General features: G+C 42.8%; 1 protein-coding gene across 1 annotated transcript in view; it reads right to left on the reverse strand.

Annotated features, from left to right (window-relative positions):
• TPO (thyroid peroxidase) overlaps window positions 1–25,978 on the reverse strand; it is a 161,246-nt gene that overhangs the window by 119,054 nt on the left and 16,214 nt on the right. The window contains exon 4 of the mRNA XM_073673487.1: window positions 25,125–25,331. Within this exon, the coding sequence (XP_073529588.1) occupies window positions 25,125–25,331 (207 nt within the window). The remainder of the gene's footprint in view (window positions 1–25,124; window positions 25,332–25,978) is intronic.

The raw sequence follows: 25,978 nt of genomic DNA on the forward strand, positions 1-25,978 counted from the left end.
TCATAGCCAGGTGTATGCAATCATGAGAAAAGCTACTTAAAGTGACCACTTGCAAGTTGTTCTCCTGTTTGAATCTCCTCTGAAGACTGGCATCATGGGCTCATCAAAACAACTGTCAAATTATCTGAAAACAAAGATTATTCAACATAGTTGTTCAGGGGAAGGATACAAAAAGCTGTCTCAGAGATTTAGCCTGTCAGTTTCCACTGTGAGGAACATAGTAAGGAAATGGAAGAACACAGGGACAGTTCTTGTTAAGGCCAGAAGTGGCAGGCCAAGAAAAACATCAGAAAGGCAGAGAAGAAGAATGGTGAGATCAGTCAAGGACAATCCTCAGACCACCTCCAGAGAGCTGCAGCATCAACTTGCTGCAGATGGTGTCACTGTGCATCGGTCAACTATACAACGCACTTTGCACAAGGAGAAGCTGTATGGGAGAGTGATGCGAAAGAAGCCATTTCTGCAAGCACGCCACAAACAGAGTCGGCTGAGGTATGCAAAAGCACATTTGGAGAAGCCAATTTCTTTTTGGAAGAAGGTCCTGTGGACTGATGAAACCAAGATTGAGTTGTTTGGTCATACAAAAAGGCGTTATGCATGGCGGCAAAAAAACACAGCATTCCAAGAAAAACACTTGCTACCCACAGTAAAATTTGGTGGAGGTTCCATCATGCTCTGGGGCTCTGTGGCCAATGCCGGCACCGGGAATCTTGTTAAAGTTGAGGGACGCATGGATTCCACTCAGTATCAGCAGATTCTTGACAATAATGTTCAAGAATCAGTGATAAAGTTGAAGTTACGCAGGGGATGGATCTTTCAGCAAGACAATGATCCAAAACACCGCTCCAAATCTACTCAGGCATTCAGGCAGAGGAACAATTACAATGTTCTGGAATGCCCATCCCAGTCCCCAGACCTGAATATCATTGAACATCTGTGGGATCATTTGAAGAGGGCTGTCCATGCTCGGCGACCATCAAACTTTACTGAACTGGAATTGTTTTGTAAAGAGGAATGGTCAAAAATACCTTCATCCAGGATCCAGGAACTCATTAAAAGCTACAGGAAGCGACTAGAGGCTGTTATTTTTGCAAAAGGAGGATCTACTAAATATTAATGTCACTTTTCTGGTGAGGTGCCCATACGTATGCACCTGTCAAATTTTGTTTGAATGCAGATTGCATATTTTCTGTTAGTACAATAAACCTCCTTTCAAGGCAGAAACATTACTGTGTCCAACAGTTATTACATATATCAAACTGAAATAGCTGTTGCAAAAACACCAATTTTTATAAAACATTAAGCTTAAGATTAATAGGGGTGCCCAAACTTTTTCATATAACTGTATATGGTAAAATCAATGGTCATTCGAAAGTACAACTCGTCTCGCAAAAAAACAAGCAACGTACACAGTCATATTGACTGAAAAATATAAAAGCTAAGGCTCTGGAAAGAAGGGGAGCAAAAAACGAAAACGCAAAAACAAAAAATCGCAAGGTTGTGAAGGGGTTTACATGCAAAAAAATGCTCTAAAAAGAGAACGTGACCAACCTTTTTAACCCTAAAAGATTCATCCTACTGTACAGGTCATTGGTCAATTATGCAGCAGAGCCCAAATATTGTGGAAGAGATGTTACAAAATTTTATCCTCATGCTGTAAAGAAGATCAGCAGCAGAAATTGAGTGGCGCTCCAAATTAGGCTTTTCAAGCCTGTCAAATTAGGCGTCAGTCCACACTGCAGATTTTACCCATTATCTAATTAATACAGCTAGATTTAAATACATGAGACATTCCCTATAAGTTTAACTATAAAATCTTGGTTTAGTAGCCAAGATGCAATCTTCTTCATTGCCGGATGCCTTTGGGGGAGATTAAATAAATGCATTATTTCTAGATAGACACTTAAGGAGTCATGATCCTGTTGACATTTTCTATTCATCTGTGATGGAGACCCACACCCTTTTGTCTAATTTATCAAGCAAATCTAATTTTCTAAATTAGCAGTTACAGAGGTCTCTGTGTAGTTAATTACCCGCTGTCTTAGTTATTGTCACAAAACCTTGAAAAAGGAAATGAGATTAAAGGGCTGGCATTTAAGTATCAGCAAGAAAGAAAAATAAAATGTAATTTCTCCAATGTTTATAAATATGCATCTGTTCCTTTCTTTGTATCTCATTGAGAATGTTTCAATTTCCTTTTCCTTTTGTGCACCAGCATGGGTTATAAAAATGTGGGAAGGAAATTAATTAATATCTCTATATTTAAAACTTTCAGGCATATTATTCCAGATACTATACAGTGTTATTGACCACTTCATGTTATTACTGTATTTAACAAAAGTTTTGTCATATGAAATGCAAATATTTTTATTTTGTCTTTTCATTTTTCGAGGAGGTCTCCTCAGAACAACTTTAAATGAGAGCTTTTCAGGAGTACATGTTGTATCTGTGCTCAAAACTAATCACTTAGGCCGATTTCACACGTCCGTATATTTCCGGTACCGGAAAAACTGGTAATGGAGATATCCGTGTCCCGTGTTTCCATGTGCCCATGTGTGTCACATGTGTGGCAACCGTGTGCCGCCTGTGTGATGCATCAGGATCACACAGACCGGCGTCTCGGAATCCGTGTACAGTTAGCGCTGTTGCCAAGCGCCGGGTGCTGAATGCTGCCCTCATCATTGTTCCTGCCAACACTGCGATCAGCACCAGCAGGGACAATTATGAGGGTAGTAGTAGTCTACTCCCGCAGTGGCCCTGTGTAAAAATAAGATTAAAATAATAAAATCCATATACTCACCTGTCTCAAGTGATGCCCTCTGTAATCTTCTGACCGTTCAGCAGAGGAGATGGGGAGAATGAGCCACTCCAGCCAGCGGCTTCGGAGCTGTGCTCACTAAGTGACAGGACACAGCTCCTGAGCTCAGTGTAGGGCCCCACTCGCTGGTGATGATCACAGCGCCGGCAGGAGCCATGATGAGGGCAGCGTTCAGCAACTGGCGCTTGGAAACAGTGCTAACTGTACCGCAGATTTCCAAGCAATGGTAAATGTCACACTGACACACAGATGTCATGTGTTCATCGTGAGGCATCTTTTGCGGACCTTGCATCCGCAAAAAAACGGACATGTCAGCGTGTAGAGCACACGGACACACGGTACGTGGAAACACATTGACATGTGCACCGAACCATAGATTTGAATGGGTCTGCATGTGTCAGTGTCTCCAGTACATGTAGAAACTGTCATCACAAGTACTTGAAACACAGATGTGTGAAAGAGCCCTTAGGCTGTGTGCCCACAATAAGTTTTCGACACTCAAAAGTTGCAGTAGCACTATCTTTTTCCCAAACAGAGAATATCAAGCTACATAAAACGTTGCACTTGCTGCCTATGTGCATAAAATGCTATACAATATTCAAATAAAGGTTAAATGCGCTAAAGAATCTCTTTAGCCAGAAGCTAAATGAATAAATATAGTTAAATAATATAGTTAAAATATAATAAATAATTATCCTCTATGATAGATGCATAGAATACTGCAAAAAAGAAAAAAAATTTTTGAAAAATTCCTATGCCTACCTGTGCATAGATGTGAATTGGGTCGTTCCTAGATTGGTTAGAACATAGAGATTATTCACTAAATTCTCTCTCTCTCAACCCAATTTGTCGTTCCTAGATTTGTCATCTTAGGCTACATTCCCACAATGAGCTTTTGGTGAGTTTTTAATGCTGCAGATTTTCTGCGCCTATTATGTGATTTAGGTTAATTGTGTTTTTTTTCATCACTTTTTTGAGTGCATTTTTTACATGCATTTTTATTGCATTTTTGACACTGAATTTTGTGCCTCTTGTTGGTGTATCATGTTTTTTAAAAAAAGCTGCTTTGTTTTTGATACTTCCTGGTACTTGCCAGTAACAAAACTTAATGATATAGTCATGTTTTATAAAGCTGGGAAATTTGCATAACCTGACCTTACCTAACAATAATAGTGAACAAGCCTTAACCCTAACAGGATATTTAAGGTATGAAACCTTGGTCAAAGTTACAGAGTATACAGACAGCACAGCAGGGGATCACATTTGATTCTTTCTTTGAAGTAAAATATTGTTTAAAAACAGGCCGTGAAATGTTTTACCTCACAGAAAGAATCAGCTGTGATCCCCGTGCTGTCCTGTCTGTATACTCTTTTGCTTTCTCCCCTGCAAAGGAGATGTGGTATGATCAGACTGTGTTCTGTACACGGTCAGACACAGCCATTACATAGGGGAACATTTATAAGATTATCTCAGCACAGGAGCATTTTATTTAATTGACCCCCAAAAAAGTTTGTGAAGCTGCATATTATTTATTATGAGGACCTGGTTAGGCAAGATTGTTTATGGATCGGTGTTGTTATTATGAGTGTTGTTTTTTTAATTTTAACTCTTTATGAAATAATAATTGTTACACATGTTCTGTTCGGGGGTCAATATGACCCGATAGTGTTTTATACAGATCTCTTGCCATATTTTCAGTCACATAAACAATTTATAGTGTCATTGTGGATTATCTGTTGCATCTACTATTGTTTATCAATATTGCCAGTTCCTGCCGGTCCATGCGCTCGATATATTTTCAAGTTACTGCAGATGGATGGGCTGTGAGCACAGGTCTGTACAGGTTTGTTTTGCTGTAGCATATAAGCTCTTATTGTTGCTACACTGGTTAGTGTTAGTTGCGATTTTATTATTAACTCCTTCGCAACCTTGGGTTTTGTCGTTTTTGCTTTTTCGTTTTTTGCTCCCCTTGTTCCCAGAGCCATAGCGTTTTTATTTTTTGGACAATATGGCCGTGTGAGGGCTTATTTTTTGCGGGACAAGTTGTACTTTTCAACGCCATTACTAGTTTTACCATATCGTGTACGGGAAAATGGGAAAAAAATTCCAAGTGCGGTAAAATTGCAAAAAAAGTGCAATACCACAGTTGTTTTTTATTTATTTTTTTTACCACGTTCACTGAATGCTAAAACTGACCTGCCATTCTTATTCTCCAGGTCATTTCGAGTTCGTAGACACCAAACATGTATAGGTTATTTTATATTTAAGTGGTGAAAAAAAATTCCCAAATTTGGTAAAAAAAACGAAAAAAAAATAGCGCCATTTTCCGAGACCTGTAGCGTCTCCATTTTTCGTGATCCAGGGCTGGGTCAGGGCTTATTTTTTGCGCACTGGGCTGACGTTTTTATTGATAACATTTTGGGTAGATCCAATGTTTTGATCGCCCGTTATTGCATTTTATTGCAATTTTGCAGCGACCAAAAAACGTAATTCTGGCGTTTAGAATTTTTTTCTCATTACACCGTTTACCAATCGGATTAATTCTTTTTTTATATTGATAGATGGGGCGATTCTGAACGTGGCGATATCAAATATGTGTATGTGTTTTTTTTTTTTTTATATATATATTTTATTTTGAATGGGGCGAAAGGGGGGTGATTTAAACTTTTATATTTTTTTAATTTTTTTTAAAAACATTTTTTTTTCACTTACTGCATGCTTCAATAGTCTCCATAGGAGACTAGAAGCAGCAGTTGTCTGATCGGCTCTGCTACATACAGGGGACCAGCAGATCCCCTGCATGCAGCAGAAATGGTCCTGTGCTATGAGCGCCGACCACTAGGTGGCGCTCATAGCGACCAGATCAAGACAACCACAGGCGTCTGCTGCAGACCCTGGGTTGTCATGCCCACCCATCGGTGACCCGTGATCACGCGACGGGGTCGCCGATGGGCGGGGCTTATTACTCGCAACCCGGAAGCGCGCGTTAAATGCCGCTGTCTGAGATTGACAGCGGCATTTAACATGTTAACAGCCGCCGGTGGATCGCGATTCCACCTGCGGCTGTTGCGGGCACATGTCAGCTGTAAGAATCAGCTGACATGTGCTCGGTTCAGTGAGGGCTCAGCGCAGCAGCCCTCACTGAACCGGGGGTACGCAAATGTGCGTACTAATATGGCAAGGGTTGGAAAGGGGTTAATATTGTTGTTGTTTATCCATATAGTGCTATTTTACTCCACAATGCTGATTTAACCCAGTAAAAGTCGTATGTCCATTATTTGGATGGTTGGATGAAAATGTGGCGAAGACGTCCATCGAGTGAAGCTGAATTGTAGAGGTTTGCCAACACCTCAGATTCTGAAGAAGACATTGCAACTAAGAGAAAGTGTCCGAAGATGAGAACCACATAAGTGGTGGGGAAAGTTATTACGAAAATTCTGATTCTGAAGTAGAATCTGATGAGGCATGATACCCAGACAATAGTCTGATTCAAGCAATTCAGTCTAAAAACAAAAATGTAATTTTGAACTTGCAGCCTTCTACCCAGGCAGAAAAATTGTCCTCTGCCAACATCAGATAATTCTCTAATAACTAGCCACTATTACAGAAGTTTGGGATAAAAGGATAGCGATTCTTCCAAAAATTATACAATACTGGTGGAAATATCACTGTGGATGAACAACTTGTGACATTCTGATGTAGGTGCCCGTTCACACAATATATACTGAGTAAGCCAGCAAAGTACGGCATCAAGATATGGACACTGTGACAGCAGCAGTTCATACGCTCTAAACGCTCAGGTATACACAGGAAAAAAGCCTGAAGAAAAACCTGAAAAGAATCAGATTTGATGCATGGACCAAGAGGACAAAATGTGACGTGACAACTTTTTTACATTGCACCAACTGGGGCAGCTGTTGCTAAAATGAAAACTTACAATGCTGGGCACTGTAAGAAAAAGCAAGCCTGAACTGCCACAAGGTATCTTTGGTGAAAGAGATGTTCATAGTTCAATGCTTTACTTTACTGGAGATACGACAGTGGTTTCTTACATTCCCCCCAAAAAACAAACAGGTCATTCTGATGAGCATAATGTACCAATGCAATGCGGTAAGTAGTCATGATGGCAAAAAGCCGCAGATGATATTAGATACTAATTCCACCAAAGGGGCAGTTGATACACTAGATCAACTAATAGCTATGTACACAAGCAGACGCAAAACCAATCGCTGGCCAATGGTTTTATTTTATAAAATTCTTGATGTATCTGCCTACAATGCATTTGTTTCATGGCGTGAAATAAACCTGATTGGACCGCCAATAAACTGCATAAACGAAGACTCTTTCTGGAAGAATTAGGTAAGTCACTTGTTATGCCATCTATTTTAGGAAGAAAAGTAAAATCCCGAAGTGAATGAGCAGCATCCATATTAAACCATATCCAGCAGCTCAACAAAGCCTAAAAAGGAAAAGATGCAGCATTTGTCCACCTTCGTGTGATAAAACAAATATTACATGTTCTAGTTGTAGTAAATATTTATGTAAAGCACATATGAGTTATTTCTGTGCAGAATGTAAGAATGCCTGAATATAGCAAACAGTGAATCTGTACAACCCTTTGCTTTATTTTCTTTAGAAAACTGAAGCTTTGATTTTTATTTTTCATTTGTTTTTAACCAACCATGTTCACATACAGTTAAATATTGCAACTGGTATTCAAATAATCCACTTAGAGTAGCTAAATGTCACAATTAACAGACTTTAATAGTCCAGGTCATATTGACCCAAACAGTACAAGTGGATAGCAAATACAAACAGAACAGCAGGGTTAAACACATCCAATTGTAAAACTTATTATTATTTCAAGATCTATTGATTAAAATCAACTTTTGTTCATGGGAAAGCCCCTTTAAGGAAAAGGTGCAAAGTCTTCAGGAGAGAATAGCTGCACTGAAGCTCATTAAAGAAGATAAGGATTTCTTGGCAGAGCAGAAGAATCTCTTCAGAATGTTGCGAGACCAGAACTTTTCAGCGTTCCTGCAGAAGCTAATTATAGAGTAGAAATAACTATTCAGAATGTTCAAAGAGAAGCACCTTTCAATGTACCTATAAGAGAAGAGAAATGGAAGCATGTGACTCAAAGAAGCAGCAGGATGAGAAGGCAGTCAGCACCCATACTGCTGAGGAACCACTACCAGGCTCTCACGCAGGACAACTATGAAGATGTACATCAAAAAAGGGCTTTTCCCACAAAGAAGACTCCAGTAAGAAATCAGAAGCCTCTTGAAGGAAGAAAAAGAAGCACTGTGGTGAAGAAAAGGAGAGTGGTGGTCGTGGGGGATTCCCTACTGAGAGGAACAGAAGCCACTATCTGCCGACTGGACATTATCTCACAAGAAGGGTGCGGTCTTCCAGGCACCCAAATCAAAGATGTGTCTGATAGGGTATCAAGATTCTTCAGTGCTAAAGACGAGCACCCATGTCCAATAATACAGTGGGGGGAATAAGTATTTGATCCCTTGCTGTTTTTCTACGTTTTCCCACTGACAAAGACATGAACAGTCTATAATTTTAAGGGTAGGTTAATTTTAACATTGAGAGATAGAATATCCAGAAAAAAAATCAAGAAAATCACATTGTATAAATTAGATGATTTTTTTGCATTTTGCAGTGCCCGCAAGGTCTACCTATGATGTCAATTACAGGCCTCTCTCATCTTTTTAAGTGGGAGAACTTGCACAAATGGTGGCTGACTAAATACTTTTTTTCCCCACTGTAAGTGCTTGGAAAAAATACAGAAATTAAGCAGAGCCAGCATGGGTTTGTAGCAAACAAGTCATGCCAGACTAAACTAATTTCCTTCTATGATAGAATCACTGACTGGGTGAATCAGGGAAATGCAGTAGATATAGTATATATCGACTTCAGCAACGTATTTGATAAAGTATCGCATACTATCCTTATTGAAAAAATGACCAAGTATGGGATTGACAAGCTACAGTTAGGTAGATTCATAACTGGCTTAGTGATCATATTCAAAGAGTGGTAATAAATGGTTGCACATCCAATTGGATGAGTGTTTCAAGTGGGGTACCACAAGGCTCTGTCCGGGCCCCATTGTCAAGACATTGAAAAACTGGAGCAAGTTCAGAGAAGAGCTATTAGGATAGTGACATGACTGCAAGCTTTGTCATATGACATACAGCAAAAGGATCTGGGAATGTTTAGCCTGCAAAAAAGAAGGCTAATAGGAGACTTAATAGCTGACTACAAATTTCTGAAGGGATGTCACAGTGTATAGGGATCATCCTTACTCTCATTTGCACATGGAAACACAAAAAGCAATGGAATGAAACTGAAAGGGAGAAGATACAGATTAGATATTAGAAAAAACAGTGAGGATGATCAATGACTGGAACAGGCGGCCACGAGAGGTGGTGAGTTCTCCTTTCATGGAAATCTTCAAACAGAGGCTGGACAGACATCTGTCTAAGATGGTTTAGTGAATCCTGCATTGAGCAGGGGGTTGGACACGATGACCCTAGAGGTCCCTTCTAGATTGATATGCCCCTGTATCTATCTATCTACAGTATCTATTCTCTATCTTTGCACATCTAACACCTTAACATCTGTCATTTCTATTCTGGCACGTGTCACATGGATGACACACTTTATGTCATCCATGTGCACATGTGCGGGACGTATTGACGTCATGCTGCCAGAAAAAAATGGTGTGAACACACGGACATTTGTGCAGTCCCATAGATTATAACGGGTGCGCGTGTGTAAGTGTCTCCAGTACGTATGAAAACTGTCACCACATATACTGGTGACACTGATGTGTGAAGGGGGCCTTAGAGATAAATACATCTTTGAAATTTGAATTTGCCGAATTTTCCCCCAAAATCCCAATACTGGAAAGTTTATAATTGCTCGAAAAATACATGTGATGGAGAGGAGAGAGCAAGAGCGAGAGAGAGAAACCCACTGACCATAAGATCTTACACTCTTCAAGAGAGGGAGATTTACTCAGTGACTTTGGAGATGGAAAACAACTCTGCCATACAAACTGTTCTCCACTGAGAACCTCTGATCTGTGAAAGCCCAGGTACTGACAACCGATGTACAAGGTGTAAATAATCCACCAGATGTCATAGCTGGAGGACATTATGAGGAGACCCACAAGGCAATGCCGCATATTGATGCTAGCCCGCTTCCGCACTGTGGGAAATGGGGCTAGGCAAGTTTTTTTTTGTGAACTGCAAATTGAAAATGTTCGAATTTGCGAAAAAAATGTGAATTTCAGGAAATTGACTCCGCGGATCGATTCACTCATCTGTAATATTTATATCTAATTGCACATTATGTTCAGGCATTTTTTTATTTGCCCACTGTTTTAACAATATCTTTTCCTGCATGTAGAAAATATAATGAACCTCATTTCTATTCTGTTAGCTGTTAAAATATAAAACTGTATTCCCAAATGAAAACCGTATATAATTGCATTGATTTATATGACAACTTCACTGTTGTGCTGAACTGCTGGGGAAAGATTTTTTTTCTCCAATGCGGGATATTCCCAGCTTTATGCACTGCATGCCTAAGAAAATATCAATGCTAATTTATGACTGAAGCCTCTGAACAATATCTGAAAAGTAACCCTTCATTATCATTCCCCTCTGACAAACTGACAGAATATGTGACGGAGGAAAATATATACCAACGACCACTGAGAAGCAGATTTATGCAAGTGCGGTTTTCAGGGCTTAGCGACTAGTGCTGACCCACCCCCGTAGTGTTCGAGTTCGGTTCGGTTCGTCGAACACCCGTGTGTTCGCCGAACTGTTCGTCGAACTGTTCGTCGAACACCTTCGAACACCGTTAAAACCAATGGCAGGCAAACAAAAACACATAGAAACACATAGAAAACACCTTCAAAGGTGTCCAAAAGCTGACAAACTGCTCAGAAGACACAACTAACACATGGAAAAGTGACAAGTACATATAGTCATGCGAAAAGAAAAGAGGTGGAGGAGTAAAAGGAGGGGGAGACACAGATATAGGCATGTCATGCCCTTCTAAAATCCAAAAAGTGAGAAGCCGACACGTTCAGTCCGCTCCTGCCCGTGCCACCTCCGTGTCGCCGGGTTTGTGCCAGAGCCGCGGTGAACCCTGACGGCCAGCCCCCCTCTCCTAATACTGGTGCCTGTCCACTGGTGGGTCGAGCGAGCCCCCCTGTGGTGGAGGCAGCTCTAAGCTTTTTAATTTAAATTGTCTCTCTAATTTGAATGAATACACTTTAAATCCATTTACAAGGATCTATTGGAGGGCAAGTCTCATGCCAGCAGCCGCGTAATTCCAGCTCCAGTAGCGTCCACTAAAGCTGCTGCAGTTAAAAAGCTTTTATAAGGATCGAGCTCGGCTGTACACCGCAAGGCATCCTACTGCCAGTCCCAGCCCCTATGACTTGGGGTGCCTCCTGATGCTCTTCACTGAGTATCCCGTGGTCCCGAAGCATTTCCTTTGAAAAAATTAAGTGTCCAAACTACAGGTGGTGCAGCTTGCTTAACAGCCGGGATAATCCGCTGACTAGCAGACACTGCTACTAGGCACAAAGTATTTCCTGGGCTAGATGCAGTTAAAAATTTGTAATTAGATACTCTCGTTGGATGCTGAGAAAGCATTCCATAGAGTCTCCTGGCACGCCATATATGATTCTCTTAAAAAGCTTGGGGTAGGGGTCTAGGGGACCCTTTTATAGCCAAAATCACAGCCCTGTATCACAATACGTCACCTAGGCTGAAGATAAATGGAACTGTAGCACCCTGAGGGCTCGGTTGCTACAGAGGTATTGCACCTCACCCAGAGGTGTGATATCTCACTCTCAGGTAAGGATGGAGTGTGGATCAGGACCCGACACCTGCATGCATTACACCACATTGCCGTGGGGCAGGGCGACCAATATGCCTCTGAGATGGGCACGACAGTCCCTGTCTCTGGCTGGAGTGGGGGGAGGGAACACTGAGGAAGGGGAACCCTGTAGTGCAGGAGCAGGGAGGAAGCAGTTCCTGGGTGCATTGAGAAGGGAGTATAAAAGGTGGGCACCATCTTAGTTCAGTGCAGAGAAGTCTGAGCAGAAGTGGCTGGGAGCAGGGGCTCTGCATGAGCTATGCTCCGGAGGCGGGCCTAGTAACAGAGGCCCAGGCCTGGAAGAGGGAGAAGGAAGGAAGAGGAGCGGAGAAGGCTCCAGGAACGAGGAATGAAGGGATCCCAGGGGTGCGGACGGGCGAGTTGCCACCGCACGCCCGAATCCACCTGCGTGGAGGGGTCAGGCCAAAGGGGGAGACCGGTCCCCGAAACTAGTGGAGGCAGGAAACGACCCTCATCTAGAAACCGGAGGCTGTGACATTTTATGTGGCGCAGCCCCTCGCTACACCCGCTAGGAAGGCACCAAATAGGGTCAGGGAAACTGGCGCCAAGTTTACCAAGAGGAGGCCCGAGGCAGCCGAACAGAATGGTTGGTAAGAAAGGCCAGACAAAAGACACACAAAGGGGGTCCTGTGAAGCGCTCCAAAGTTATCTGGGAGTTGTCTGAGCCCCTCACCTGGTGAGCACAGTACGACGTGGGCAGCCGTTACCTGCAGACGTGGTCTGGATAATAAGAACTGTGAGTAAAGGCCCTGGACTGCATCACTGACTCCGTGTCGTTACTGCTGCTGCCCTGCACCATCACCCCCATCCTCCGCATACACTGCCCTGAGGCTATACTCCTCCAGTGGGGAGTTATGCTACGCTCTGCTGCACCCACAACACCAGCCTCAGCGGTCTGCCCTGCAGCGGCGGTTCACTCTGACCGCAATCCACGGGTGGCGTAGTCGGACATTTAAACATCAAAACCACATAAATAGTTCCGCCACTGGTTTGACTACCCTGAGCCACGGAACCGGGTCGCCGCCACGAAGACTACAACCACCAGCATCCACCAAAAAGGGTCCGGCTCCGGGTGTCCCAAGGCCCAGGGGGTGCATCAGAACATTTTCATCACCTTTCACAATCACCAATGGGACAAGGCAGGGATGTCCTCTGTCCCCTCTCTTATACATCCTAGTGACGGAGCACCTGCTCTCATCAATTCGCCATAACCCCAATATTAGGTGGATTGAGGTGGGAGGCACCGAGTACAAGTGCTCTCTATTTGCTGATGATGTCCTAGTATATATCACTCAATCACATATATCCATCCATGCTGTTATGGCTGAAATAGATCACTTTGTTACATGGTCAAATTTTAAAATCAATGCAGCGAAGTCTGAGGCCCTCGATGTCTCCCTCCCCAAATCCATATAGGATTCCATCCAGTTCAACTTTCCCTTTGCCTGGCCCTCACAGGGTATCAAATACTTAGGAATTCCTATTCATAGAGACCTCTCCCATCTATGTTATCTTAATTTTGGGCCCTTTATTGAACAACTCCATACAGACCACGGTTGGCAAGTTAGAACTGTAAGATTCACTACGTGAACCACTGGTGTTTTGTGGAAAAGCACATGTACACTGTGTTCCAAATTATTATGCAAAAAGTGTTTAGGAGTGATAAGGGAAGAATTTGTTTGTTTGTCAGTTAAACTCATTGATGGTGATGTGTGTCAGGGCTCTTTATATCACTGTAAGCAATTGCATACACCTGTGCTAATTAGTTTGGCAGGTGTGTCCAATGAAAGGAAAGACTACTTAAGAAGGCTGTCTCACATTATTAAGCAGCCTACATTTTCTGCCAAAATGGGAAAGAAAAAGGATGTGTCGGCTGCTGAGAAGCAACAAATTGTGGAGTGTTTAGGTCAAGGCATGACTACAATCAACATTGTGCGATGATCAGGATGAAGTGTCTTGGCAATCAAGAAGTATGTAGCTGATTCACAGTACACACGTGTGCGTGCTGATAAGGGCAAATTGAGGACTCTTTCCTACAGGCAATTACGTCAGGTTAAAAGAGCAGCGGCAAAAAAGCCTTGTCATAGCAGCAGACAAGTTTTTGAAGCTGCTGGTGCCTCCAACGTCCCCCGAACAACAAGATGCAGGGTCCTTCAGAGGTTTGCAGCTGTGCATACGCCATCCTGTCGACCTCCTCTATCCACTTCACACAAGCAGAAACGGCTCCAGTGGGCCAAACATTACATGAAGACTGATTTCAAAACTGTTTTGTTCACGGATGAGTGCCGTGCAGCGCTCGATGGTCCAGATGGATGGAGTGGAGGATGGCTGGTTGATGGACACCCCACGCAAACAGCGCCAACAAGGAGGAGGTGGAGTAATGTTTTGGGCTGGAATCATGGGGAGAGAGATTCTCGGCCCCTTTAGGATCCCTGAAGGCGCTAAACATGAACTCCATAATGTATGTGGATTTTCTCAAACAGCACTTCCTGCCATGGTTCAAGAAGAAGAACCGTGTATTTCACAGCAAGATCATTTTTTTGCATGATAATGCACCATCTCATGCTGCACATAAAACATCTGCATCTCTGGCTGATATGGGCATAAAAGGGGACAAACTTATGGTGTGACCCCCATGCTCCCCTGACCTCTACCCCATTCAGAACCTCTGGAGCATCATCAAAAGGAGTGTCTATGATGGCGGGAGGCAGTTCACATCTAAGCAACAGCTCTGGGAGGGTATTCTGTCCTCATGCAAAACAATTGAAGCAGAAACCATCCAAAACCTGACAAATTCAATGGATGAGAGAGTTCAGAAGCTCCTTTCGAACAAGGGGTCCTATGTGAAAATGTAACATCACCTAGAATAAAGTTTTGAGTTGAAAACTGTTTGATTTCAGTTTCTAATAACCTGCTAATGCTTATAATTTAAAAAATGACCATATTTTTGGTCTTTATTAAAATGAAAAGGTTGATCGAAAAGTTTGGGGGATCTAAGAGTGTGGCAACCCAGTAGTCATGATTACTTCGAATTCTGACAATATGAGGGTCATGTTGCAGGTAGTGCAGCAAGAAGGCACTTATGTGTATTGCGCATCTCGGAGCCCCAAAATTATTTTCCGGGCTAGATGCAGCTAAAAATTATTATTAATTTTAAATCTGGTGGAGCTTAGTATAGATGGCCTAATAGGATCAGTGCTGCACACTGCTACAAAGCCCAAATTATTTTCCAATCAAGATACAGATAAACATGATTAGTAATTTTAAATCTGGTGAAGCTTATTATAGATGGCCTAATAGAATCAGTGCTGCACACTGCTACAAAGCCCAAATTATTTTCCAGCCAAGATACAGATAAACATGATTAGTAATTTGAAAGCTTAAAACGGTTGGTAGGGTGATTTTAACCAATCATCAAGCTTTTACTCTCCCCAGGATGACACAGGGGTAGAAAAGTCGTTTCGGATCCATGATTTGTTCATCTTTATGAACGTGAATCTGTCTACATTATCAGTGGAGAGCCGCGTGCGCTTATCTGTCAACACACCACCAGCAGCGCTGAACACACGTTCAGACAGAACGCTGGCTGCGGGTCATGACAAGATCTCCAAGGCGTAAGTGGCTAGCTCCGGCCATTTATCCAGATTAGAAGCCCAAAAAGAGCAAGGGTCCAGTGACACAGTCATGGCTTCAATGTTTACTTGGAGATACTCCTGTACCATCGTCTCTAGGCGTTGACTATGTGTCAGACTTCTTGTCTCCTGTGGCCTTGCAAAGGATGGGCTAAAAAAGTGGTGAAATGATTCCGCAAAATTGATGTTACCAGCAGATACTGTGGTTCTGTTACGGTTTGAGTGCTGAATATTTGACGGTCCCACGGTTGGCAAATTGGAACTGTGAGATTCACTACGTGCACCACTGGTGTTTTGTGGAAAAGCACATGTAAGATTCTGCAACAGTCTCTGCTGATACTCCTGCATGCGTGCATCCCTTTCTATGGCAGGAATAATTTCTGCAAATTTACTTTTGTACCGGGGATCTAACAGTGTGGCAACCCAGTAGTCAGGATTATTTCTAATTCTCACAATTCGAGGGTCATGTTGCAGGTAGTGCAGCAAGAAGGCACTCATGTGTGTTGCGCATCCAGGAGCACCAAGTCCCTGTTGTGTTGGTGGCGAGGTAACAATCATGCTTCCTTCCTCTGTCCTCTCCCCCCAACCTCGCACAACAGAAATGTGATCAAGGTCTCCCTCATCTGATGAGTCTTCCATCAGTTCGTCCTCCACTTCTTCCTGGGCTCCTGCACCTTCCTCACTAGTTTGGCTGCTACCATGCGCCCTGGTAAAACGATCTCCCCCACCCTCACATGCCTGCCGCCTTGGTGCTGCCGACCGTCTGGACCTTGCAGATGTTAGCCCTTCCGCATACAACTCCTCCTCCTCTACTTCCTCCACCTCCTCTTGTGCAACCACCTGACTCCGAATTCTGTTTAACATGTGCTCCAGCATGTAAATCACCGGAATAGTCATGCTGATAATGAAGTGAGCACACAGCGACCGTGCCCTCTGCAGAAGGCCATCTAGTCTGGGATAGTGGGCTAAAAATTGCTGGACAACCAGGTTCAACACGTGAGCCATACAAGGCACGTGTGTGACATTGCCCCTGCGAAGGGCCGCACCCAGGTTTGCAGCATTGTCGCACACGGCCTTCCCTGGTTTCAGGTCCAGTGGAGACAACCATTCATGAAATTGGTTCTCCAGAGCTGACCACAACTCCTCAGCTGTGTGACTCACATTTCCCAGACATTTCAAAGTAAAAACCGCCTGATGACGTTGAGCCCTACTGCCAGCATAGTAAGGAGGTGTGCAGGATCCCTTCTGCGCAGTTAGAAAGCTTGTGGCATAACCAGACAGGCTTTGGGTGCAGGTGGAAGACCGAGAGGAGGTTGAGGAGGCAGAAGCAGTGGAGGAACTTTGACATAAAGAGGATTGACGCACAACTCGTGGGGACGGCAAGACTTGGACAGCAGCCCCTTGTCCTGCTGTCACCATAGTTACCCAGTGCCCAGTCAGCGACATGTAACGCCCCTGTCCATGCCTACTCGTCCAAGTGTCTGTGGTGAAATGCACCCTGTCACACACAGAGTTTCTCAAAGAAGCGGTGATGTTGTGTGCGACATGCTGGTGGAGCGCAGGCACACCTTTCTTTGAGAAGTAGTGCCGACTGGGCATCTGGTACTGGGGCACTGCGACGGACATAAGGTCTCGAAAATCCTCTGTGTCCACCAGGCGGAAAGGCAGCATTTCTGTAGCCAAGAGCTTGCAGATGGTGAAATTCAACCTCTTAGCTTTCTCATGGCTAGGAGGAAATGGTCTTTTACTTGTCCACATCTGAGGGACCGAGGGCTGGCTATTGTGCTTAGACGGGGTTGATAAGGGTGTCCCCGGCAAACTGCCGGTCTGTGAGGAAGATGCAGGCGGACATGTTAGGTTGCCTTGATCCAAAGGTGGTGCTATCGATGTTGGACAGCGCTCAACACCAGCTGGTGTTACCACCTCCAAAGAAAATGATGACCTGCCAATCACGCTGGCTGTTGCGGGTAAAGAGGTGGCAGGTCTGCGCCCCAAAACAGGTGTGACTGCTGTCCCCCCAGTCACAGAGGATGAAGAGACCGCGGATGCACAAGATATGGCAGACGGTGGTTGGCCCGGCCGGCTAGGCTGCATTGTAGCACACTGAGCTTCCCACTGCAACTTATGCTTCATGTCCATGTGCCGGTTCATGCATGAAGTACTCAAACTATGTGTTTTTTGGCCTCTACTTAGCTTTTGCTGACAAATGTAACAGATAACACGAGTTGGGTCATCTTTATCGATCTGAAAAAATGCCCAGGCTATGCAAGGCTTAGCACCCATGCGACCTGAAGAGCCACCACGACTTGTGGTGAGAGGCAGAGTTGTGTTTGAGGATGCAGTTGTTGACGTGCTTCCAGTACTACGTCTCTGTCCAGGAAGGCGCAACCTGACCTCGTCGTCACTAGCATCTTCCTCCACCTCCTCTGCTGACCTCATCTCTTGGCTGACTGTGGGTTGACAGTAAGTGGGATCTCCAACCTCATCATCATCACCCTGTGCGTTATCACACCCGTCGTCCTCAGAGCCAACCTGTTCCTGCCCTGACAAAAAACTAAAGTTGTCGCTCCAATCAGGTATTTGAGTCTCATCATCGTCTTCCTCATTGTCTCCACCAACAGGAGTTACAGTTTGGGAATGAGGGTCTACATTATGGTCAGAACCTTCTGCGTCTGGTCCTGGATCCGACTCATAAAGATTCTGGGCATCAGTGCAGATCATTTCCTTGTCTGGATTCACAGAAGCGCTGGAGTCGACCTCTGATTCCCAGGCTATAGTGTGAGTAAACAGCTCTGCAGACTCAACCATCTGTTCTACCTCATACTCAGACGGGCAGCTGGAGATTTGGGAGCTGTGAGGAAGCAAGTGTGATTGGGGTAACACCTTTGAGGACTGGAGTATTTGTGATGTTGAAGTTGATGTGGAGGAGAGCCCACTTAAAGGAGCACTTGATATCCGTTGAAGCACCTGCTGTTTTTGTGCCTCATCTGGAATTTGTAGCGATTGGCGTGGCCGTAAGAAAGGGATCTTATCAGATTGTCCGCTAAAAGAAGTAGACATTTTAGTTGGCTGGAAGATGGTCTTTCTTCTGCAGATGTTACTGTTGCTTTAACACCTACCCCACGGACACAACCTTTTTTCCCCTTCCCAACACGCCTATTCCCCTTTCCACCAGCAGCAGGCCTTTTTCCACTCATTTTGGTGGTTAACTAATTCACAACTCTTGTGTTGTTTGCACAAAAAAACAATGGATGGGAACCGAGCAGAGCTGAGTGGCCAAACTGTGGTATTAGGCCAAAACTATTGGCTAGGTTAGATGCAGAAAAAAATTATATTCAATTTGCAACCTGATGGAGGTCAGTATAGATGGACTAATAGAACAAGTCCCACACACAGCTAGAAGCCCAAATATTTTTTCAGAGGTAGATGCAGAAAAAAATTGTATTCAGTTTGCAACCTGATGGAGGTCAGTATAGATGGACTAATAGAACAAGTCCTACACACAGCTAGAAGCCCAAATATTTTTTCAGAGGTAGATGCAGAAAAAAAATATATTCAGTTTGCAACCTGATGGAGGTCAGTATAGAAGGACTAATAGAGAAAGTCCCACACACTGATAGAAGGCCAAATATTTTTTCAGAGCTAGATGCAGACAAAAAATTATTTTTAATTTGCAACCTGATGGAGGTCAGTCTAGATGGACTAATAGAGAAAGTCCCACACACTGCTAGAAGGCCAAATATTTTTTCAGAGCTAGATGCAGAAAAAAATTATATTCAGTTTGCAACCTGATGGAGGTCAGTATAGATTGACTAATAGAACAAGTCCCACACACAGCTAGAAGCCCAAATATTCTTTCAGAGGTAGATGCAGAAAAAAATTATATTCAGTTTGCAACCTGATGGAGGTCTGTATAGATGGATTAATAGAACAAGTCCCACACACAGCTAGAAGCCCAAATATTTTTACAGAGGTAGATGCAGAAAATTTTTTTATTTAGTTTGCAACCTGATGGAGGTCTGTATAGATGGATTAATAGAACAAGTCCCACACACAGCTAGAAGCCCAATATTTTTTCAGAGGTAGATGCAGAAAAAAAATATATTCAGTTTGCAACCTGATGGAGGTCAGTATAGATGGACTAATAGAGAAAGTCCCACACACTGCTAGAAGGCCAAATATTTTTTCATAGCTAGATGCAGACAAAAAATTATTTTTAATTTGCAACCTTATGGAGGTCAGTATAGATGGACTAATAGAGAAAGTCCCACACACTGCTAGAAGGCCAAATATTTTTTCAGAGCTAGATGCAGAAAAAAATTATATTCAGTTTGCAACCTGATGGAGGTCAGTATAGATGGACTAATAGAACAAGTCCCACACACAGCTAGAAGCCCAAATATTTTTTCAGAGGTAGATGCAGAAAAAAATTATATTCAGTTTGCAACCTGATGGAGGTCTGTATAGATGGATTAATAGAACAAGTCCCACACACAGCTAGAAGCCCAATATTTTTTCAGAGGTAGATGCAGAAAAAAAATATATTCAGTTTGCAACCTGATGGAGGTCAGTATAGATGGACTAATAGAGAAAGTCCCACACACTGCTAGAAGGCCAAATATTTTTTCAGAGCTAGATGCAGACAAAAAATTATTTTTAATTTGCAACCTGATGGAGGTCAGTATAGATGGACTAATAGAAAAAGTCCCACACACTGCTAGAAGGCCAAATATTTTTTCAGAGCTAGATGCAGAAAAAAATTATATTCAGTTTGCAACCTGATGGAGGTCAGTATAGATGGACTAATAGAACAAGTCCCACACACAGCTAGAAGCCCAAATATTTTTTCAGAGGTAGATGCAGATAAAAATTATTTTTAATTTGCAACCTGATGGAGGTCAGTATAGATGGACTAATAGTGAAAGTCCCACACACTGCTAGAAGGCCAAATATTTTTTCAGAGCTAGATGCAGACAAAAAATTATTTTGAATTTGCAGCGTGATGGAGGTCAGTATAGATGGACTAATAGAACAAGTCCCACACACTGCTAGAAGGCCAAATATTTTTTCAGAGCTAGATGCTGAAAAAAATTATATTCAGTTTGCAACCTGATGGAGGTCAGTATAGATGGGCTAATAGAACAAGTCCCACACACTGCTAGAAGCCCAAATATTTTTTCAGAGCTAGATGCAGAAAAAAATTATATTCAATTTGCAACCTGATGGAGGTCAGTATAGATGGACTAATAGAATGATGCTATGCCCAAAAGATTTTACTTCACTAGGTGCAGTAAAAAAATTGGTATTCTATACACAGGTGGTATATCTTGCAACACAGATAGGCTACTCCACTGACTAACACACTCTGCAATAGGCCAAAAAGGATTAGCTTTGCTAGATTCAGCCAAATGCTGTGAAAAAAACTTGCACAGCACTGGCACAGACCTGCCTGGCAAAAACTGATAGGAACTGATGTAACCTAGTCCTGAAAAGGACTGCAATTACAATTAGTGTTTACTCCTACAATCTATCTATTTAAGAGCACAGACCTGCCTGATAAAAGTCGTAGGAAATGCTGTAACCTAGTCCTTAAAAGGACTGCAATCACAACTATTCCCTACTCCCAAGCTATCTGTAGATTTGTGCAAAAATTGGCTTGAAATTAACAAGGTATAGCGCACACAGCAACAGCGGTGCCGTCTAACACGCAGCTGCAGCAGTGAGAAAATGGTGGCGACGGGGAAAATGGCTTGGTCTTTTAGGGCAAGGACATGTGACATAAACTGCCAATGACACATGCCCTTGCTTGTGTGAAAAAAAGCACTTCGCTCCGTGTGTGCGCTGCTGATAGGCTGACAGATTGCACCTCCCCTCTGTAAATGCGGGAAAGAGAAAAAAAAATGGAGATCTTCATTATTCCTGCAGAGATCCATCCCCTGCCCCTCCCCCCACCCCGCTGTACACTCAAACTGCGTATTAACATTAATTTTCATCATTACTGAGAAAAAATCCAGTTATGATTTTGGTGCACGAACAGTTATCGAACATAACCTCGAACAGCCGAATTTTTCTCAAATCGTTCGTGTTCGCCGAACGGCTCGAACACCGCCCAAAACAGCTCGAATTTGAGATTGGCGAACAGTTTTAGTCGAACAACGCTCATCTCTATTAGCGACATCCCTGTCTGTAGAACAAAGATAATTATGGCCATCACTCGGGGAGAATCCAATGTTCATGCTGTAGTGGACAAAGCCCAATCATATAGCTTCAGAATTATGCCATGGGACTTATACTGCAGAAAATATTCTGTATTGGAGATAAAGATGATACAAGTCAAGTTGCTTGTTACAATGTCGATAGAAAAATCAGTGGGTTTTGGAATAGGCAAAAAAGTAGAATCTCATTTCATGGAGAACTGTATGAGGTCTGAGGATGTCCATATCTCTTGTGAATTCTCATGGGGTGCTGGATTTCTCTCCACATTCACTCATATTGCAGCCTTTTATACAGTTTCACCATAGATATGGCCTAAAAGAATCATTCGACAGTTGCTTAACTCACATTTACCGCATGCAGGACAGTTCATAGCATAGAGCAGTGGCCCCCAACCTATCTGACCTTGAGAGGCACATTCAGCTTTAAGAGAGGGTCCTGAGCCACATTTAGGTCTAAGAGATGGTTACAAGTCACATCCAGCTCCCGCTCCCCTCACAGTAGAGACAAACAGAGCACCCATTAATGATATAATGACAGCCAAAGCTTTTCTACAGAAATTAAACTGAGGCAGTATACCAAGATCAAGAAGTTCCCACAATACCTCCATTCAGCATTCTCACACCAATCACTCCCACCACACTGTTACATCCAGCTTTAAGCTCTGATGGTTACCATCATCCAGTCTTCAGCTTACCATACTTAAATTATCTCCAAACCCCCAAGGCCAGAATACGCACAGATCTGCTCTTTTGTGCAGGGCTATCACAAAAGTAATTTCTGTTCTTTATAGTTGTTTACTTGACCATTTACTAATGCACGAAGCTGGCAGGTGGCCACGGGCCACACATAATGGGTCCCCGAGCCACAGGTTGGGAACCCCTGCCATAGAGGAATAATGTGCAACTGCTATTGGGGGGTAAAGAAATACTCATCTTCATCTTTCCTATAGAAGTCTATTATTAGACAGTAAGTATTTCAATATGCACATATTCCATATTTTTAAGACTATAAGATTCATCAGATCATAAGACGCACCTAGATTTTAGAGTAGGAAAATAGAAAAAAAATTGTGGTCATAATTCACTGTTATGGAGGAAGGGGGGTCTTCTGCTTACACTGTTATAGGGGTAATGCCCCCCAATTCTGTACTAATATCCCCCATACTGGTTTATATATGCCCCCATCCTGGTATATATGGCCCCCCTTATTGTTATCCATGGCCCCCAATCCCATCCTGGTATATATAGCCCCCATCCCCATCTTGGTATACATGGTCCCCCATCCTAGTATACATGGCACCCCCATCCTAGTATGCATGACCCCCACATCCTGGTATGCATGGTACCCCCATCCTGGTATGCATGGCACCCCCATCCTGGTATGCATGGTACCCCCATTCCTATCACTCTGCACAGAAAAAAAAAAAATTATACTCACCTTCCTTCCCTCTGCTCCAGCACTATGTCCTGTTCTGCTGCCAGTAGCTGATCTCACCGTTTGAGCAGCGCATGACATCACTGCCATGCCCCCTCAAACACTGAGGTCAGCTACCGGAATATTCCCTGGAGTATGGGCGTGGGGAGCAGTGAACATTTATTCTCCTTAATAGCGGGCACAGCATCAGCCGCAGCCGCCACTGCTGTAGTGGCTTGGCGATCATGTGTGCCCTCTATTAAAGAGAATGAATATTTACTACTACTCCCCACACCCATGGGATTGGGGAGCTGTGAATATTCATGCTCTTTAATAGTGGACACACATAATCGCTGAGCTGCTGCAGGAGCTGGTGGCTGCGGCTGACACTGTGCACGCTATTAAGCAGAATGAATATTCACTACTCATGAGAATGGGGAGCAGTGAATATTCATTTTCTTTAACAGCGGGCACAGAGTTAGATGCAGTAGGTGGCTCCTGCCTCTTGTGACCTGCTCCTCCACCGCTGCCGCTTCCCCCACACCTCCCACCATCCACAGCCGGACTGTACATCCAGACTATAAGACGCACCCTCCACTTTCCTCCAAAATTTCAGAGGAAAAAGGTGCGTCTTACAGTCCGAAAAATACAGCATGTCTTGAACATACTGAATATCATGAATGATCATAGTGTGCTGTGGTAAAAAACACCAACACATATAGGGCACCATGGTGGCTCAGTGGTAAGCATTGTTACTTTACAGCACTGGAGTCATAGGTGCAAATCCCACCAAGGAGTACATCTGCAAGGAGTTTGTATGTTCTTCCCGTATTTGCTTGGGCTTCATTTGGGTTCCCCTGTTTCCTCCAACACTCCAAAGACATACTGAGAGGGGATGTAGATTGTGAGCCCCAATGGGGACAGTGATGATAAAGTCTGTGGAAATTAATGGTGCTTTTTAAGTAATTAAATTACTAATATGCTTTAATATTGTTAATGTCAAACACTTATAGTCTTTGTGGACCTGATGCAACCTGAAACAAATGCTGGTATTTGGGTTGATACCAACAGCAAGCGCATCAGTTTTTTGTAGGGCGCTATATCTACAAAAGGATATTCCTTAAATTGTAAGTTATCCTTCATAAATAGCATAGGTAATGACTTACTAATCACTGTAGACTTGCAATGATCCCCAGACCGGGTTATGTATGTCTGGAACCAGTCTCTGCAGAGCCACGTGTTGAGTGGAGTGGAGTTGCGCAAGTTTCACCTTCGGGCTATACATTGTGTATGGGACTTTTTGAGAAAGTTGAATACAGTGCTTTATATGAATGAAGGTCCAAAATGATAAATCTGGTCAGAAAACACCATATGAATGGACATTCACTCTCCTTTTATGAATGGAGAGTCCATTATAGAATTATAAAGCACTGCATATATACCATTAGGATAAGGCACAAGGTGGCATAAGATGTCAATGTTGCGCTGCTAAATCACAATTTATGATAGTGATAGTGATTGTGATTGTGATGGATTTTATTTAGATTTCTGATGCTTAGCAAAGCGACCCCATTGCAATCTCATGTTGTGTGCCTATAAGTCTCCCTCCTGCTCTATCCTTAGGGTATGTTCACATGTGGTGCTTTTGCAGCATTGTTTTGGTGCATTTTTTTGGTGGAAAAGAAGCTGTGTTTTATAGTACCAGCAAAAGCTATTTCAGAAATCTCCTGCACGCACAGCTTTTTTTCCTGATTCAGTCTGACCACTGCAGTGTTTTTTCAAAATCTGCATCATGTCAATTCTTTCAGAGGTTTTTCTTGCATTTTTGCAGCTTTTTAAACCCTTTGAAAGCAATATGAAACTGCAAAAATACAGATAAAATGCAGCATAACATTTGCCATTTTTGGTGAATAAAACTAACTTTGTTAAGATGTACTGTAGACAAATCTCAGATGTAATCCGCCTGAAAAACGAAGCAAAAAAATGCAGCTATTTGCAGCTTTTTATACGCAATTCTTTTACTGCCAAGAGTGAAGGTTTTGGCTGCAGAAAAAAAATGCTGCAAAAATGCCACGTGTGAACATACCCTTAAAGTATGACATAAAAGCACTTACCATTATAGGGAAACATGACTTCTGATTCTCGTTGGCACAGTGGCAGTCTGAACCCCATATACTTTTCACTTTATTAATGCTTTGTGGAGTAAAAGCCATGTCATGATCTATGTACTGACCCCATTCAATTATAATGTGGGAGTATGCACTGTCTTCTTGAACAGCGTTATTTGATGCATGGATTATTTTATTCGTAACCTCTCGGACCTATAAAGTAAAGAACAAGGTATTAACCTAAGTTTATTGTGTCTATGCAATATAAAGAAATGGCTTTAATAAATTGTATACTACAGGTACAGGAGAGCTGAGCTTGGTCTTACCATAACAGATGTGGGTTTCTACTGGAACGTTACATAGTTTAATGACAAATTCCGCTATAGAACATCTGTTTTTAGGCTCAGAGATATATGAAGGACGAAGCAATTGTGCATGGCCTGGCCAAAAGTCATTGGTATGGGCTCCCCAGACACCATTAAAGTCATTGGGTAATGTGATTCAAATGACAACCTAACAATTCTCTCTTCCTTCTGCTCTATATTGCTAATAAAGGTGCAGGACAAGAGGAAGCTGAATGATCTTAGACATTGTGTTCAGCATCTTTTTCCAGCTGGACAGGAATGAAACTCGGAGCCATAATCCTCAGTACAGGTAGATGACTTATAATTCTTTACTAGCCTAGATGACCAATGGGCAATATTAAAGAAGCACTCCAAACAAAGTTTTTATCCTCTATATATATTGCACTCATCATATTATATAGCACTTTGTACTTACAATTGCTCATTTTGCCTTTCTACCCAGTAAATTCTTCTCTTTTCTCTGTTCTATGTAGAAACACGAAGTCTGTTGTCATG

The sequence above is a fragment of the Phyllobates terribilis genome, unplaced genomic scaffold (assembly GCF_046119375.1).
Source record: "Phyllobates terribilis strain yellow unplaced genomic scaffold, ASM4611937v1 Scaffold_3__8_contigs__length_932513732, whole genome shotgun sequence".
Classification (NCBI taxonomy): Eukaryota; Metazoa; Chordata; class Amphibia; order Anura; family Dendrobatidae; genus Phyllobates; species Phyllobates terribilis.